The 18,843-nt window shown below is 42.9% G+C and overlaps 1 protein-coding gene across 2 annotated transcripts in view; it reads right to left on the reverse strand.

Moving 5' to 3' along the window:
* Positions 1–17,605, reverse strand: part of USP22 (ubiquitin specific peptidase 22) — a 93,226-nt gene extending 75,621 nt beyond the window's left edge. For both annotated transcript variants that reach the window (XM_062503472.1, XM_062503471.1), the window contains exon 1: positions 17,471–17,605. In XM_062503472.1, coding sequence (XP_062359456.1) covers positions 17,471–17,596 — 126 coding nt within the window. In that variant the 5' untranslated portion in view covers positions 17,597–17,605. The remainder of the gene's footprint in view (positions 1–17,470) is intronic.
* Positions 17,606–18,843: the final 1,238 nt, after the last annotated feature.

Raw genomic sequence — 18,843 nt, forward strand, 5'->3', positions numbered from 1 at the left:
AGTCACAGTATTATTAACTCTGATATAACAGAGCAGTTACTGTTCAGTGGACCAGAACACAGTCACTGAATGCAGACTGATTGGAACAACCTGAGGAACATTTTTCTTCTTTTATGATTAAGACAATACCATGGAGAAGAGGAAAACTTTATGACAAGCAACTACTATACCAGACTTTGCATACATTTTTTGACTTTTTAAAATTAAGTACCTACACATTACCTACATATAAAACACCAAATCAACATGAGACTGCCTGACAGATGAGACAAAACAGTGCAGAAAGTTTAATGAACCACAGGCTTAAGAAAGAACCAACCACACACTTCAAACACACAAGACTGCTGGAAAAACTAATAAAATTAATGCTTTGTTTGTTGAACGTACATGAATTACAATTACAGTTTTATTACTCAGTATTTGTTCAAATATACCCCAGTGCTCCTTTACACAAATCTACGCTTCAAAAAAATCAATGGAGTAATTAGAAACACTGCAGAGAATTAGTGCATTGAGTAACATTTTCATAATTTTTCCTAAGAAATGATTAACAGACATTAGATACCATGAGCAGTGCTTTTGAGGGACTTCAGGCTATACTCATTTGGTTTTCCAATTGAAGAAAAGAGTTCCCAATTCCAACTGGCTTCCCATCAGCCAATATGTTACTTCAAGACTCTCTGAGAATAAGTGAGTATTGGTACAATCAAGAAATCTTACATGCTACTACAGCAGCAAGTGAAAGGGTTTTGGGCTTCAGACTGATAGAAAAAGTTTCCTTTGTTATGTGGCTTTAAATTTGAATTTCAACACCATCATTAGAGAAAAAAAAAAGGAAAGAAAAAAAAAAAGGACAAAAAAGCAAGGAAGTCCATTCACAGAAAAGAGCCATAACTTTCCTCTGAGCTGAGTCTATGCTGTAATTTCTGCTGACTTTATACAACATCCTTCAGGGAAATCAAACTTGGCCAACAGTTTCTGTGCCAAGGCCTAATGTTAACAGTCGTGTGCAGAACACATTGCTGGGATGGGCAGAATCAGCAGTGCCACCAAACAGCACCCTGACAGAATCAGCCTGAAATCCCATTTCTTCTTTAAGGTCTGGAGGGATCATGACACCTGAACAGAACTCTGGGTTGTTCTACCACACTCAAGCAGGCAGTTATCAGTGAATTCCCTGCCATCTCCTCACTGCTCAGGGATTTCCCAAACCACCAGCCTATTAAAAATACTCTTCCCTCAACATCTCCCCACCCAAAACAAAGAGGCTTTGCTTCCAACTCTTTCACCTTCCCTCACTTTGTAGGAGATGTACATGCTTCCATCTCTCATTATTTTCCATTTACTTACTTTCCATACAGAAACAGAAAGCTTTTTTATTGCATTAGAAGGTAATTATTTCTATGAAGCAGAAGACTGAACTACAGAGAAGCCAAGTAAGCCAGTGTTCAGACAGCAGCAAAGGCTCTCCTGCCTTCCCTTCTCAATTTCAGTGCTCTCCCCAAATGAACATGGATGGTCTGCTGGAATCCACAGCTTCCCCTTAAGCAGGGAATCCATCTGATGCAATCTCACAAGTTACCACATTGCATTCCAACAGGGAAACATCATCACAAGGTAGGACTCCACAAGCTCTGCCCCAAAGCTGTAAATGACTGAGGTCTGAAATTAATCAGTTCAAGCAAAGAGATCCACTTAATACTTCTTGTCTCCCAACTGAGCAACTGGATTTGGGAGGAGGGAACAGCTGGATTTGAAGATCTCAAACAGCTGTCTCACTGGGAAACAAGGAAGCAATGTATTTATCATTTGCTTTCCTTCTTCCCCATATCACACAAACCTTAACAGTTTTCAGAAACTTTTAATTATTTATTGCCCTGATCATACTAACCAATCTTCTTTGGTAGATGAGACATTTTTGTACATTCTTCCATGGATCTAGCCTGTCCCAGCTTTCAAAACTCAGACAGACTTACCAACACTTAAGGAAAACATTAGCTGATATACAGCAGCTCATCAAAGCTCCAAATCCCTCACCAAAGATAACACAGTAGCAGACATTTGTGTGCGCTTGGCATTGCTAAAAAGAAAAAAAAAAGAAAGACATTGTATTTGCTATTAAAAATAACCACCACATTCAGTGCAATCAGAATGTTGGTAAGAACAGAGAACTCATCTGTCAATTTGCTCTAAACAAATTCCTGTTCCTGCACTCACAGAAACAGTACCAGGAATAAATTCAACACCTATAATGCACAGACTGAGCCTCAATCCATCATTTGGATGTGGCAGTGGAGGCCAGCAACAGAACAAGGAACTCAACCTTTCTGCCCTCAGCTCCCAAGAGCTGTGCAGGCTACCCCAGCAACAGGAAATCTGGGCTCTAAAAGCCCCTGTTCATGGAAAAATGAAAAGCTGATACAAACACAAACCACAACATTGGGATAGGGTGGGATAAAGGGAAACATGGGAATGAGGGAGAAAGTGAATTATAAAGTCTTTTATCTGAACAAAAGCCAGAACTTCCTTGGCATACCGCACTTGAAAAACCAGTTAAGAGCTTGAAGCAAAACCAAGGGATTCTTCAGGAGAGTATTACAATTGCAAATCACCAGTAATCTCACATAGATTAGAACAAAAATATTCCATGAGAGCCAGTAAAGGCTTCTAGTCCTGATCTCTTGCTTTGTCTCCATAGTTATAAACATGGGTGGTGTTTTGTGGACAAATACATGGCCTTTATGATTAACAGCAGGATTAAAAAAGCATTTGAGAGCACTGAGGCCTCAGGCCTTCTTAGAGTACCTTAAATTGCTGAAAAGCTCTCCCTGCCAAGCAAAGAGGTGATTTGCTCAGGTCTAAAAGAAGCCTTTCCTAGTTCTGATTTTCAGGGCAGTGTTTCCTGTGATCTGGAAATGCAAAGAATTGAGGCACAAGGAATGAAAAGCAGGGGAGTGCTGCGTGACACAGTGTAGGTAATAATAAACTCTCCAACACTGCATTTTTACCTGGATTTTGTCCTATGGGAACACAGTCATAATAACGCAACTTCTATGGCACCTTCTCTTAAAATACAAGGGAGGATAAATTATTGGTGACACAATGCACAGCCACTGGATATGATGAGATTTATGTTGGAAATACACTGGGAAAAGTTTATTTCTGTGTGACTAAACAGTCAGTAAATCTCACCCCCCTGGTAATCAGACACCACCATGCCCAAAATGTAATGGATACCTTGTGAAAAAACCTACATAACTTGCATTTTTCTACAGCACGTATATAAGAGCAAATGTTATGGGGGACTCAGATCCTGTATCAAAACCCCACTTATTTTCCTCTTCAGGGCTCTACATCTCAGATATAACTAAACCAAACATCATCTTTAGGCCAGTGCCAAGATATGATGATACCCAGAGATCACAAAGGTTCTCCTCCTTTTGGAAGATCCTAAGGATACAGATGGCAGAAGCTACAGTTCTTCAGAACTGAGCCAACTGAGCCACTAACTCTTAAAGAAAACATAGAATTTCCACAGCACCCAACTATGGCAGAGAACACAACTGAAATAGCAAGGGAGACACTGTTAATTTCCTTTTAAAATTCCCCTCCTCCTACATTAAAAGCTTTCCTTCCTTTTTATTTTGAACACAAAACAGAACTTCCCTACATGAAAAACCAGAAAAATTATCCACAATCAGATGTTCATCCACGTCTTGACTAGCGTTACACAGGAATGTGTTTCAGTGTATAATAGTTTTTCCTCCCTGAAGTCAGAAGAGCCATAAAAAGAGGGGGAAGGGAGGTTGATTGCACGAGTTCTGCAGCATCTGGCTATGCAATAAGACTCTTGAAATAATTTTCTCTAGTGTAGCATATAGCCAACAAATCTGGCAAGAAGCAACTTTCAGCATGTGTTGCTGTGACAGCAATGAATTATCACCCCAGTCTGCAGCAAGATTAACACTTACAACCTTGGCATGAGGAACAGTCTGCTCAGACTCTGTGTCAGGAGTACTGCTCCATGCTTAGGCTCGAAAGGGTGGGCTCAAGTCAAGAAATTAGGAGCACAGAAATGTAGACATTTGTCTAAACTGTAAACAAACAGATAATTCCTAGGGAAAAAGGCAGTGTACAGGCAGAGAAGTAGGAACACGAAGGAAAACTCATAGTGTGGAAGAAAAAAGAATAAAGAAAAAAGTAGCCATTGAAAACAAGGTACTGTCTGTCATAGAGGATGTGCTCCAAAGACCAGATACAGAACAAAAACTGGGAAACAATGCACAAGATTCCTCCTGCTTAACAAAAAACCCCTCAAGTATCCAATCAAACCAAGCTGGTACGAAGTAAGTGGCTCTGAAGGCTTCGTGTGATCACTGAGTCCAACTCAGCACATTACAAAGTTTGTCAGATCTTGCATGCTCTGCAGCAGAACTCACAATTACTTCTGAGTTAAAGGCAGTTTCAAAAACCAGCTTTGGCTTCCCTAGAAGGTCAGAGAGGAAATTACATCAAAACCCACCTCTGCTAAGAAGCAGACTCCTGGTCATCCATTCTACTTTTCCAGCTAACTGAGCACAGAGAGAAGAAACCTGGAACCAAAGCTCCTCATCCTAAGTTCTCAGACCAAAAACTGCAGAAGTGAAGGACACAAAGCTGAAGAAAACATAGCAGAATCTCCTTTCTGCTTGAACACTCACCATACTTAGACCTTCTTTTGCCCTATAGAATTGGTAGGACTATAAAGCATGATTTCTGCTCTTTGATCTAGTTTGCTAAATTTTTTTTAATAAACAGTTTGGAGATTCCACCAATCATCAATTTCAATTCTAATGCAACTTTACATTGCTTCCATGAACCAAAGAAAAGTACATTAATGCTGTTAAGAGTTGATTTCACATATTTTATGTTCTAGTTTCAAGATGTTAACTTGAAGGAAATACTTTAAGTTAAGCAGTTTGAGTTGAAACATATGAATTGGTGAGGTTAAAGGATTCAACACTGAGGAAGAGCAGGACAAAAGGATTTTATGTCTTGAAAGAAAACTAATTCACTATTAGTAGTTGGATAGAAAAGTATTTAAAAGTGACAGGAATAGTCTTGCAGGCATCACACTCAGCAAGGGTTTACGTAGAACAGAGCTTTCTGCATGACAAAAGGAAAATTTCACCATTTTCTTGAAAAGCTTTATTTCAGATACCTGTAAGTAGATATAACACACCTGCAAAAGACAGAATTAAGACAACAGTATGAGTTGAGAATTTTGTAAAGAACCTATCACAAGTCATTTACTACCTTGCTAGGAAATTACCTCCAATTCCCTGTGATATGAAGCTTCTCCAAGTAAAAAGGCAGCAAAAATATTGTGTAGCAAAGAGAAGCACACGCTGAGTAAAACAGTTCCTGCAATTGAAGGTCACTTTGAAAAAACCTGCTTTGTAAAGAAATCAGGGAAATGCATCTAAAGCCTTTAAATTATTTCTCACCATACATTTCTTCCCACTGCTTCATTACTTCAAGCTGGTTTGTCCTTCAGGATAGACTCAGCCTTAAATGACTTGCCTTGGTAATACAAGACTGGATGATCACTCCCAAACCTGTGTCATGCCCTAAGAGATCACAAAAACATGATCATTCCCTCCTCAAGAACAGAGATAAACACTATTGAGGCTGGAATACAGTAACTACTACTTCCTGTGGTCCATTCTCCTTGCAGTTTACTCCTCTAGCACAATCATCAGGGCAAGGGAGCTACAAGGCAAATCCTTCCTTCCCCATTCCCACTCTTACCAAACAGTTCTGAAGACCGACTGGGAGAGTTGATTCAAAATAAACTGCTCTTCCAATAAATCCTTTGTACATACTATCAAGTTGGGTTTATTACCTTATTTAAATCAGACACTTGAAATATCTGCCCAAAACAGTCTCATGTGCCTCAGCTCAGGGGGGTTTTCAGGTACAATTCTGCATGGTGGGTTATACCACCTACCTGTGCAACAAATGCCATCACAGTAAAATCCAGACTTGGCAGCTATTTTGGGCTGCTGGATTAGAAGTGTGAGCTGCATTAATAGGTCAATAAGAACAAAGCCTTCTGGATCAAGACAGTGAAGAAACACTGGGTAGAAGTTGGTGTATCTCAGCTCCTCTACAAAACAAAGATCTGTTTGAGCAGCCACCAGGGAATTGGATTCTTCAAAGAGTTTCACCCATTTATTGTCTTCATTTCCACAAGATGGGAATATTCAAACACATGGGTTTTGTGGGGTACATCTTGTACAGATGAGGTTATTCTACACTAAGACTGTTCTGGAAACAAAAAAAGCCACAGGGTTGAATACAATGCAGTAACACCAACAACTGATTTCAACGGTGTTCTAAGAAACAGATTTTTTTTCAGTAAAAACTATAAATTCAACTAGGGAAATGAAGGGATTAAAACTTCTGCTTTTATTTTTGAGTATATCTGAAGTTGTCATTTCAGACAGTAGAATGAAAGATTTGGGATTTTGTTTCATTTTAATGAAAAAAATGAAAAAAATCAGCATTAACAAGCTTTTTCTAGTCTGAGTATCTTATGGATAACAACATTTTTAGTAGTCAGGAAAAAAAACCAGCAGAACAACACATCAGTAAGCACCACACTTAATCAAATTGAAAAAATCTGTCTCAATACTGAGCATCTGTACATATTACAGAATTGAACATTTAACAGATACAGTACAGAAGCATAAACTAGGAAAAAGGAAAGGCTAACACATTGAAAATGTTTAATAGCTGAATAATGTATTATGAATCTACTCCAAAAAAATAGCCTGACAGATGCCCTAGCTCAGTCCTTTCCATAGCTGCAGCAGTCCAGGAGTTACTGAGTCCCAGGCCAGCTCTTGCCCAGGGATCCCTGGCAGGGATGCAGAGGCTGCACCTCTCCACGACCCCGGGAAGCACGTTTGGCTTTCACTGGAGTGCTACTGTCTCCATCTGGCACAGCGGCCCCCAGGGCTCCAGCCAGCTGGCACGGCTCGGAACAGCCTTGGGGCTGCTCTACACTGCACAAGGGAGGAGGCCAGAGGAAAACCAGCACCATAAAGAGATAATTTACAGTCCCATTATCCCATCATCCTCAACTACATGCAGCAGGAGCATGATCTAGGCACATGCCCCATGACCACATGCTTTAAACCAATTAAAAAAAAAAAGTTACATCAGCTTACTAGAGTTTGATTATAGAAGAAGGAAATTTTAACTCAGAGACGGGCCTATTTAAAGAGGGACACAAGAGGCTCATAACTTGATTACTTTGAAAAACACTATTCATTTCATTAAATTAAACATAATATGAAAAGTGGATTTGCTGTAACAGCTGATCACAGATTACAGGCATTCTACACTCCCTGATTGATTTATTTTTCACAAGGAAACTGGGGTAACTTATTTGCATACAGGAGTAAGTCCCAACAATTGCAGACATAAGACAAGTTTCATGTATCAGGCTCAGCACACGCCAGTGCCTCATCTGTGAGAGCAGCAGGTACCAGCACACCACTGAGGTGCTAACAGGGGTTCCTTCACAGAACCTTTTGGATGAAGTCAGCATTAGAAACTCTTTACAGAAGAAGCCACCATTAGGACAACACTCACACACGATCTGTCACTGGCACAGTCCAGAGCACAGCAGTTATTATTCAAGCTGCCACATGCAGCCTCCCAGTGTCACTACTCAGGTCAGTGAAATATCAGTGAGAGGAGGAAAAAAATTTTTTTTTCATCTTTATCTGTTCTTTCTGGTTCATGGCACAACCACACAAACATGACACAGCAGTGGTACGACAGCAGGAACGTGCACGGCCCAGAGTTGGTAATTCCTTACACTATTAAGGAAAGACTTGTTCACCTACAGCTGAAGAGGTGGATTTCATGTTCCTCACTCACCAGTCTCCACGATAATGCACAGGAAAGTTCAAACTTCACACCTCTTGCTTTTCTGTGGTAAATCAAATATTACCTGTCCTTTACCTCAGTGGCATTCTTCTCACCCAAACCATTTACCAATTCCATCGTGTACTTGTGTCTCACTGCAACCCATATCTGTAACAAGTTTCCAAATTTCAATTCAAGATTTTAAAACCTGTCAGATTTGCTAACTCATCTTCTTCTTAACATCCTTTTCACCAATGTATGAAAGAACTTGTCTGCCAGTTTCAATGTACAGGTACAACACGCTTACAGAGTTAAACTGCTTGCTTTATAAAGAATTTCTGTAATAAAGTAATTCTTCAGGTTACTACAAAACTGGAGTTCTGCTTTTCTACAGTCACATTTTTACAGTACACAGCCTAAGATGGACAAAGAAAACATCTACTCCCCAAACCTCTCAATAATGATGTAATTATTATGAAGAGATGCAGAAAATAACTTTAATTTATTGGGGTAACTCTGGAACTTACATTGCAAGAAAAGTTCTAAGTAGCAGAACTCCTATGTGACAAGGAAGTACATCACAAAGGGCAGCACGGTAAAATTAAGCTGAAGACAGTATAAGATAAATTTTCTTAGGGAACAGCCTCATCATGACAGAGGAGAGTCTTGCTCTTTATGCACTGAACTGCAGGAACTCTTGAAACTATTTTCACAGCATTTCTCATCCTGTTCTCCACATCGAGATCATCCCGCATCCAAAACCACAAAATGTAGTCATGAGTGACCAAAGAACTGAGTGCTCATCATGCAGATAAACATATCCAATAATGAGCTCTCAGGAGGGGATGCTTGCTGAGAGCATGGCAGAAGTCAGCTATGCACAGAGGCCAATGTGAATCAGTTTCACCCTGGTCACCAGCTGCCAATAGGACAGAGATCCATTTAAGAGTAAAACTGGGCAGTAATACGAAAATAATGAAGCACAGCAAAGAAAAACAGAAAACCTTAAGTCAAATTTTGCATTTGTCCCTGGAGGCCAGAGGGTCACAAAAGCTCACCTAACACAAATAAGGAACTGAAATCAGTCAGCTATCTCAGCTGTCTGCACTTACTGAGCCCTCATACATCTGCTGTGCAATAAATCTCACCTTTATTTACCAAGTACATTGTAGACGAGGTTCCTTAAAATCTCACTTGCAATGCAGTAACAAGGCTGATTGCAGAGGACAGAAGCACAAACTGTAATTAGACAAGCTTTGTGAAATAACATCAGGTTGTACAAAGACACAAGGAGGGAAAGATACCTTTTAAGTAGAAGTTGGCAAGAGGGAGATAGGCAAAAATAAAGCTTATAAACTGTTGCTTTCTCTCCTTGTGCTGATAAACACTGAAGTAATTCAAGTCTGTACTTGATGCAAAAACAAAAGCCCTTTAAAAACAGAAGCAAAACATACATATAAAAGCCCTGGCAGTCAATTCAGTGAGATGAATCCAAAGCCAAACCCTATTTAAAAGGGGCTACTTGTATGCATGAACTTCTGAGTGACAAGCGAGGCAAATGGAACTCGGAGCCACATGGGTGTTTGATACTCCATCATGCCCATCACCAAACTACATTCAAATAGTGCAGGCTCTTTTATATGTTTAAGAAAAATAAAGGGACTAATAACTAGGTGATTTTTGAATATACTACTTTTTCAACTTTGGATTAATACATGGATGAAAACTTGGTTTAATATACTAGAGAAGAGCTGCAACACAGAACTCCACGCAAAGGCACTAATGACAAAGAGGAGATATTCCAGTGACCTCTTGAGTGAAATGTAGATTTATAATCTCTACAACTTAATTCTAACTGAATGTATGAATAGCTGTATTTTCACATCTTACATGTATGTGCAGAAGAGGTCAGCTGTGTGTTCAAGCCAACCATAGCAAAACCAGCATGGTACAAGGACAAAACCATTTAAAGCCAGTCAAATTCCAGTTCTGTCTTCAGACTTATTACTAAGCAGTGTCAGTTAGTGAGCTGCCTCTCACCATTGCTTTAAATATGAGAATATTTATCATGTTTAATGTCAGAATTCATGTCAGGACATGAAAACTTGCACTAGCCTCAATAGTTACATAAAAAGACACTATATTTTAAGTAGAATTGAAAACAACTGGTGTTACCAATATCTACTTTTTTCCTCTTTCGAGTTTCACCTTGTCTAACACCCAATTTTTTTACTCAATGACAAATTCAGTGCACTGTAGATCTTCATGGATATACTTCCCAGCAGGATATGCTAACATCACCAGTGATACTATGCAAGAGGTGTAGACAAGAAGAGCTACGTTAATTTCAAGCTCCATTAAACACAGGAAAGAAAGAATAAGGAGGGGAAAAAGTTCTCTTTACCAACTTCAAAAGTAGCAGAGACAGGCAAAAAAAAAATACAGATTTTACATTAGCGTTGCACATCACCAGGAGACTTAAAGGAAATAAAACCATACATTAAGGAACAGTCTACTTAAGTGGAGATATGGAAGATCTAAAGCAGAGTATTTGCTGCATTCCACACACAAAAGAATGTGACAGGACAGACTGCTTGCTGCTAATCAGTTATCAACTGATAAAGTAAATCTCAGGTTACTTTGAGTCAACTGGTGTCTGGTAACAGTTCACTTTACAGATCTTCAAACAGGTCTTGAGACACGTAAAATGATTCTTTCTCTTAAATGAGCGAGATCAGCACCATGGCAGCTGCTGCAGCACTAAAGCAAACCACTGATGGTTCCTGAGCTGCTGTGCCAGTTGCATTATGTGGTCCCGCTCCCAAACAGAATGCAGGTTAATTTTGCAAGCAGTAACTCTTTACAACATTGATTCTATTAGCAGCTAATGCAGCAAAGTTCTTAGCTTGAATTAAGCCGAGTGTACATAAAGGACTGCCAAATCAATATGTAAGAGAATACAACTACCAAGACAGAGCTTTCATCCAGTCAGAACAGATCTATCAGCTTCTAGAACTGTTTCTGCTAAGGAAAGGCTCCCAATTCAGGCCTCTCAGATAACATATGGCTCTCCCTATGCTCCAACACTGCTTGCTGACAACACAGTCCAGGATAACAGAATAAACTGTAATGTCATTACAGCATTTCACTCACTTGTTCCATTGTCCATAGGTTAACAAGAGACTGGAGACAGTGGCTCTAGGCAGCTGTGCAAGTCTAGAAAGGTCCTAAAAGTGGCTCTTTGCATGGTGGGGAAAAATATAATTTCTTTTTTAATAATGCTCTGAACAGGCCAGTGGATTGTGTATGGGTCACCTTCAGAGTACATCTCTCTGATGCACAGTAAGAGGACGTATGTATCTCCTCACCTTTGGATGCTGCTGCGGGCTACAGACACATTACAAATACTTGGAGAGCTATGGGAATGTTAAGTAATAAAAAACCCAAACCCACCTTTTAAAGTAGCTGTCAGTCAAGTGAAATGGAAAGGTGTAGCTGTTTAAAACAAAACAAAACTGTATCTACCAGGAAAAAGACAAAAATAAACCATAGTTTCCTCATAAAAATGTATAGTTCATAAGAATCCATAGATCTGCACATGAACAGGAAAAACTGTGGGTGCTTGGTTTAATGTGGGAAACACAAGGTTTTAAACCGAGTTAATCCTTCTCTGGTTTAAAACAAATCAGCCACCACTGAGAATCAAACTAACAGTTGCAATAGCATTTGTTAAGAAGGATCCCCAGAGCCCATCCCAAAGGAAAACATTTTTTTTTTTTTTTGCTCAACTCAAAGAGCACCAATTCAGAAGAAGGGGAGTCAGGAATTCACAAGCAGAAAACTTCCACTACCAGTCAGTAACATTTGCCTGTAAATTTGTTACACCGGTTACTGAAACAGAAAATCCTCAAATGAAAGGAGGAGAGTACAAGGTTTGCAAGCAATTTGCAGCTCTGGTTTCACCTTAACGCTACAGATTAAGGCTTGAAACAAAAATGAGGCTATCACCTAACCTTTGTTTGGGGTTTAAAGCTTTGATGGCTTAAACTAAAGCTCAACACATAGTCCAGCAAATCAAACAAAGCCATTCCACCCTGCTCACCTTCACAATACTCACTGTCATTTCAGTTTAAAAGCTTTCAGCATTAAGCAAATAAAATCGTTGACAGCAGACAAAATTAAAGAGATGCCACAACTACTCTGACAAGCAGCTTGGCTACCAGCAAACCTTTGACTGCTGATAAGACTACAGGAAAAAAAAGAAATAAGCCTTTCTGTCCAACATATCCCTATATTTTCCTTCATCAGCTTGTGCAGATCTATCTTCTTGCTCTACAACAGGGAACAAACACAAGTAGGGAAAAGCTGCATTCATTGTCACTCCCATCCGTGTTAAAAAAAAAAAAAAAGAGAAGTCTGATGGTTCAGACCCCACAACTTACAAATTGCTATTCACCACCTTCAAGTTCACGGTGCAAGACTAATTCCTAACCTTTGGTGCAGAAATCAACAAGTGATTTAAAAAATAAAAAAAAAACCACGGTACAGGATACAAAATAAGGATTAACACCACTAGAAAGAGGAAGGTCTACTATTATGCTCTTCAACATCAGAGACAAACTCATTGGAGCATTCTCAATTTGGCATGTCCCACATACACAAGGCTCTGCTAAGTATGGAGCTAAAATCTCATGCCTGGGTATCTCTCACAGAAAAGATTGTGCCTTCACACTGAGAGGAAAGAGAACATTACCTTCAGCAGGGCTAAGGACCTTTTTAATCCATAGTGGTTAAGAACTAAGGAAGATTGCTCAGGTATGAAACTGGAGACCTCCTGAACAATGAAGCTTGCAGTTGACTTTGACACTTCTCATGAGCTTTCAGGGAGAAGGCAGTTCCCACAGCACATGGCAAAGAAGAACATCCTTCCTGAGTCAATCAGACAGTCCACTTAGGCAGCCAAAGCAGAGTACACAGCTGAAAAAGAGACAAGCTTCTTGAATCCTGGACTCCTCTTTCAAATGCTCCACAGGATTTGTAATCCAGAAGTTTGGTGCACACGCTAAAAACGTTAAAGAAAAACAAGCTAAGATTTCCTCATTAATGTAAGCAATCCAAACACGGAGCCTGGGAAGGTGGCACAGCCTGGTGAGGTTCCTGGCCTGTCTGTTACAGCACAAAGCAAATCACCTAAGCAACATCTCCCTGTTCCTGGACAGGTACGTGGGGAGCAAACGTGCCTCAACAGGCACAAGATGAGAAGTTCCACCAGTAGCTTACCCTGAAGACTGCAAGGTCACTTTAGCAAGAACATGACACACTGTTTTAGACTGAACCACAATGCTTGCTACTGAAAACATGACACGGCAGTTATCTGCTAAGTTATTTTAAGCTTTTTCTACTTTGAAAGTTAGGAAATGAACCAAAGTCATTACAGGTTTAAGTTTTAAGAATTGATTATCTGTCAAAACATTACAAGGAACCACACAAAGTCACAAGTTCATGGGGAGAATGATACCTGACAGAAAGTCATCACCCATAAAAGCAAGTGTTTCTTCATATCTGAAAGGATCAATTGGTCTGTAGGACCCATGTAAAGAGAGAATAATGGGGAAAAACAAGATAAGCTCTCAAACAGGCAGAAATACACCAGAATGCAGCTGCTGTCAGTGAGAGTGCAGAGCCCCTGACAGGCAATTATTCTTTGATCTATTGGCTGGAGCACTGAACAAACATTCTGAAATTCCACACAGAACCTTGTGCATATCACGACTGTGGTCACAATGACCAGTTTACTTTTATCATCAAGAGACTTTTCATGGTAGTGATAGTAAGAACCATTCAGAATGAGACCGTTTTCCTCCAAGCTGCATAGTCTAGGAAGAGGGAATTTTATGATTAAATTCAGTTGCCCTTCCAGCAATGAAACCATTACTTACCAGCTCCTGGACACAAAGATGCATCTACATGTGTAATTGCTCGCTGATGGGGACAAAAGCTACATTCAGCATTGCAAAATAGATTTTTCTCATCTATAATTCTAAAGGAATAAGACAAGTGTTTCAAGTATGACTCTACAGAAAAAATGGAAAAAGCTGACACGAAGGTCTGGCACAAACCTTTTCAGCATCCTCTGTCTGCTTTGGAATTCCTGAATGGGGAGTAGTGGTAACAAATTTAAGGACCTCTTATAGAGTGTTACTTAATTAAGTGTGAGGTAATTTTCATAACAAAATATTCAAGGTAAAGTCCATGACCTACAGAAACACGAGCTTCGCCATCAGGTTATTAAACAGATTCTAAATACGGCAAATTAAAAATCAAGAGTTACAAGTTAAAGTCTCCCAACAATGAGACACTCCACCCTAATTTTGTGTCACTTTACACACAACTTGAGCCCTAAAACCTAGTTCCAACTTTTAATCACAGTAACTACAATTTCAAGAGGCAGTCCTTGGATTTCTCCCTCTCCCTCTTCGACTGTTCCACTCTTGAGCCTGACAGTTTTGCCTTAGCTTGGGCTTCACCACCAGCAACACAATTACACCACAGCAAGCCCTGTGCCTAGAACAGCTCGTACAAGTGCTGCACTTGAGTTTGGCCAAGATGCAGTGAGATGAGGCAAGTCACAGCCTCACTCCTCTGTATGGATACAACAATGCACCGTGATGACAGCTCGAATCCTGGCACAGCCAATGCTCTGGGAGCAAACACACTCTGAAAATCTTCACCAGAATCCCAATGCCTACAAAGACACATACATCATTACCTCTTGCTTCTGACTGGGGATTGAAATACACGTTCAAGTGACAGCTTTCCCACTATAAACCAGGTTTTAGAGCCATTCTGCTTGAAGCACTGGCTGTAAAGCAAACTGAACCACGAGCTGGAGCTCGTAAAAGCTTATTCACAGAAAAGGTGTGTATTAAAACCGAATAGCACAGCACTAAAATGGTCTGCCAAGGCAGAAAGCAGTGTAGGTACAGCAGGAGAACGGACCCTTTCTGCCCCCTGCAGTTCCCACTGCTCCCTGGATTTTTAGACAAGCTTAGGAGGGATAGTAGTTACCATTCTAGAACCAGAACCATTTACATCTGGCTCTCACCAACAGCCAAGGCATTTTTTGAACCTACCTTCATCTGAACAGTTAAATTGTCCAGTGCCTTCCATAAAGATAAATTATATATACAGAATGTTTCCTGTGATAAACATATAATGTGACTGCCCTTGATCATGCAATAAAAAGAGTATCACTTGCTAATAAACCTTTAATTTAGCCTCATCATTTTGATGATTAGGATTAAGAAGAATCTTCACCAATAAATAGGTGCTCTTAAGCAGTCGCAGCTTGCTCCTGGAATATGCATACACATGTACATAATATATGTGTATGTAAACTATTAAAGGACAAAGGATTGTTCTCCAGTTATATGGAGTAAATAGGTAATTTTATTTCTGGTTACTAGACTACAACTACGCCACACAGAAAACACCATTTTTCTTATTTTACATGTAAAATTGTAAGGCATATATACGGACAGGGAATTTCAGTGAATTAAAATTCCATGGAAGAAGGTCTCATGTGCACATACATAAAGGGTGAATAAAGTACCATAACTGTCATTTACAGACTTTCTTCAATCCTTATGAACACAGACAGGGAATTGAATCCAAATTTAGCTACCCAAATTGTTCCCCTGTATTGATCATATACACCCACGTATTTCAGGCGGGGTGGATTCAGAAACACAACTGTTTTCATACTGGCAACTTGCTTTAAAAAAAAAAGTGGGGGTAAAAGCATTTTTAGCATGTATAGGGAAAACTGGTGTTTTCCCTGGGCTGACAGATAATTCTGAAACAATCCTGTTCTGCTTTATAAGCCTGGCTGTGCAAAGAGGAAGTGAGAACAGATTGATTACAATGGAATATTCTGTATTTCCAGCTGCTTTCTCGAGCAATGATAAACACATCCTACATTAGATTTCGGAAGGAAAAAGCTGTTGCAGCACACAAGAGGTATGCAGGTTACACAGGATGCTCCATATTTAGAAAAAGGTAATTCTGCTAATGAAATTTAATTTTCATTCTTCCACATAGCACTTGCTTTATATTTGTCTGACACATCTTCATACCTCACTTGCCATTTTTTTCTTCCACAGCACATATTCAATTTTTTCTCCATTTAAGATGAAACCACCATCTACGATATCCCAATCTGTATTTTAGCATGCTATAGGCTAAATAAACCCAGATTTTGACTAGTATACTTGACCTGCATATAATATACATAATGACCAACATAATACTGACCTGTAGGAAATTGTAAGATATTTAAAATAAGTCTGGCTATACTTTGCAGGGCTATCTAGTAATTAAATCCGCTTAAAATATATTTCTTCTCAGATTCCATTTTTTCCTCTTTAGGTAAAAAAATTTGGGAAATTGGATTATCCTGAGAACGTGAACTGAACACAGAAAAATGGTTCTGCACCTCACCCTTTTAAGTCCATCCTTCATGCTCTAGTTCTATTACAAATAATAAGCTGAGCAGCTTAATGCAAAGCACTGGGATCATAAAGTTTTCAATGGGTTGTTCCAGCAATAACACAATCCGTGCTGTCCCAAACCCCAAGTTTTGCTCCGTGTAGCTGCTGCCTTTCCCTCCTCAGTCACCAATGCGACGACTGAGAGAAATCTGCCAAGTCACTTTGAAGTGAAAACTAGTTGATTCTAGGGAAAAACAGTAATTAGTTGCACAGTGCAGACAGAGACCCTCCAGAAACATGCATGTGTATAAGGATGTTATTACAGGAGATAGGTGGGGGAAAGCACTCTTCCTGCTTTTTGCCTGGTTTACAGGGATTTTTCCCAGGCGCCAACAGCCCCCGGAGTAAACCCCTCCTGCCCTTCTCTGTACTCCAGGCTGAGCCAGTTCTTTCCCCCGCCCCACCAGAGAAGGAATCCCCTTCTCCAAGTGGATTATCAGCACGAGCAGCTCTCTCCTTTTTTAAGGAAGAAGACACATATCACCGAGAGAGCCGCAGCCCCCGGCGCCGGGACCCGCTCCCAGCCATTGTGCTCCGCGCAGCCCCCCGGGCTCGGGCGCGGCCCCGCGGGGCTCCACAAAGCTCCGCTACAGGCCGGACGTGCCCGGTGCCCCGGGCCTCCCCTCCCCCCGGTATTCCGGGAAACCTCCGGGAGGAGGAGGAGGAGGAGGAGGAGAAGGAGGAAGCGGCGGCGCTGCGGAACAGCCCCGCTGCGGAAAAGCCGCCGGGGCAGGTGGCAGGGAGGGAGGCCCCGGCGGGATTCGTTCCCTCCTCCATCCCGGTGCCCCCCCTCGCCATCCCGGAGGCACCGAGCGCTTCCTCCTCTCTCCCCCCAGGACCGCGTGCGGGAGCTCGGGCCCACCTGCCCCGTGGGGAGGGAAGGGGGGAGGGCTAGAGGGGGACCGGACCCGTCCCCTCCCCGAGGCGGCGGCGGGTGGGTCGGGGAGGGAGGGAAGAAGGGAGGGAAGGGAAGGGGGGTGGATGCGAGCCGCCCCCGGTACCTTGCGCTTCCTGGTCTCGGCCGAGCCGCTCCACACGAAGCACTGGTAAATCGCCCGCAGGTTCTGCTTCCAGTTCTCCACCTTGAAGCCGGTCACATGGCAGCACCCGGCCGCCGGCGGACTCATGTCAGACCCCCCCACATCAATCCGCCCGCACACGGGCCGGGCCGGCGGGCAGCGAGCCGGCCCCTTCCCCCGCCCCGCAGCACCGACACGGGCCGGGGCCCCCCCGCCCTCAGGGGCTCCGGCCCCTCACGCCGCCGCCGCCGGGGAGCCGCTGGCACATAGAGCCGGGGCTCCGCCACGGCCCCCCGGCTCCGAACAAAGCGCGGCGGGCGGGCAGCGCGCACTCCCTCCCGCCCTTCTCCCGCACACACAAAGATGGGGCGCTCTGAGGCGAGGAGAAGGAGGAGGCGGCGGCTGTAGCGGCCGCTGCCGCCCCCGGAGTGGCCGCCGCTCCCTTCTACCTCATAGAGGCCGCTGTGGAAGCGGCGGGCGGAGGGGAAGGGAGGGGATGGGGGCGCTGGCGGCGGCGACCCCGGCCGCGCTGCGAGCGGGCGTGTGTGGGGAAAGGGGCGAGTCCCCGCCCGCCGCCGCTCCGGCTTCCCCCGCCGGCGCCTGCACGGCTCTTGTCCCTTTAAACCGCCCCCCCGCCTCCTTCGCCGGCTCCTTCCTCCTCCGCCTCGCCCGCGCCCCCCCCGCCCGCCGCGAGCAATGGTCCGAGCCGCTCACTCAACCCAGCCCGCCCGGCCCGGAGTGGGATAGACCAACGGGGAAGGTGCGGGAGGAGCGCCCCCTCTGCCCCGCCGCCCGCGAGGGAGGGAGCGGCGGGGGGAAAGAGCGCGACGATTGGTCCGTCTACCCGCCAATCTACCCATCTCTAGTGTCTCATTGGCTCCTTTCCCTTTCTTCTCTCCCCCTCCACCCTTCCTACCTAGCATTTCCCCCGCCGGAAAGAGGCGGGACATCCCGGACGATGGACGGGTTATATGACCAACTAAGAAAAGAGGTGGGGTCTATGCGGTGGGAGCGGCTGGATGATTGGTTGGGATGGGTGTCAGTCGCGTTGCAAGAGGAGAGTGGATTGGCGGTGGCCATGAAGGGGCGGTCCTTCCCAGAGCAGCCTGCGCTGCTGTCACATCCGCTGGTCCCGCTCTCGCTGTTCCCTCAGTGGTTTCCTGAGGGAAGAGGGGTCTCCTGAGGGGAGAGGGATCGCCGGGCTCCCGGGAGAGGCTCCGCGCCACGCTCCGACGGGTTCCCAGGACCATATATGGTCCCTCCATACCGCCAGTCTGCGTCCCGGTGTTTCCATAGGGAAGAAACAAAAGCGCTGTATAAGCAGAACTGGTGCTATTTCAGCTTTTTCCTATACA

This window comes from Cinclus cinclus, chromosome 16 (assembly GCF_963662255.1).
Source record: "Cinclus cinclus chromosome 16, bCinCin1.1, whole genome shotgun sequence".
NCBI lineage: Eukaryota > Metazoa > Chordata > Aves > Passeriformes > Cinclidae > Cinclus > Cinclus cinclus.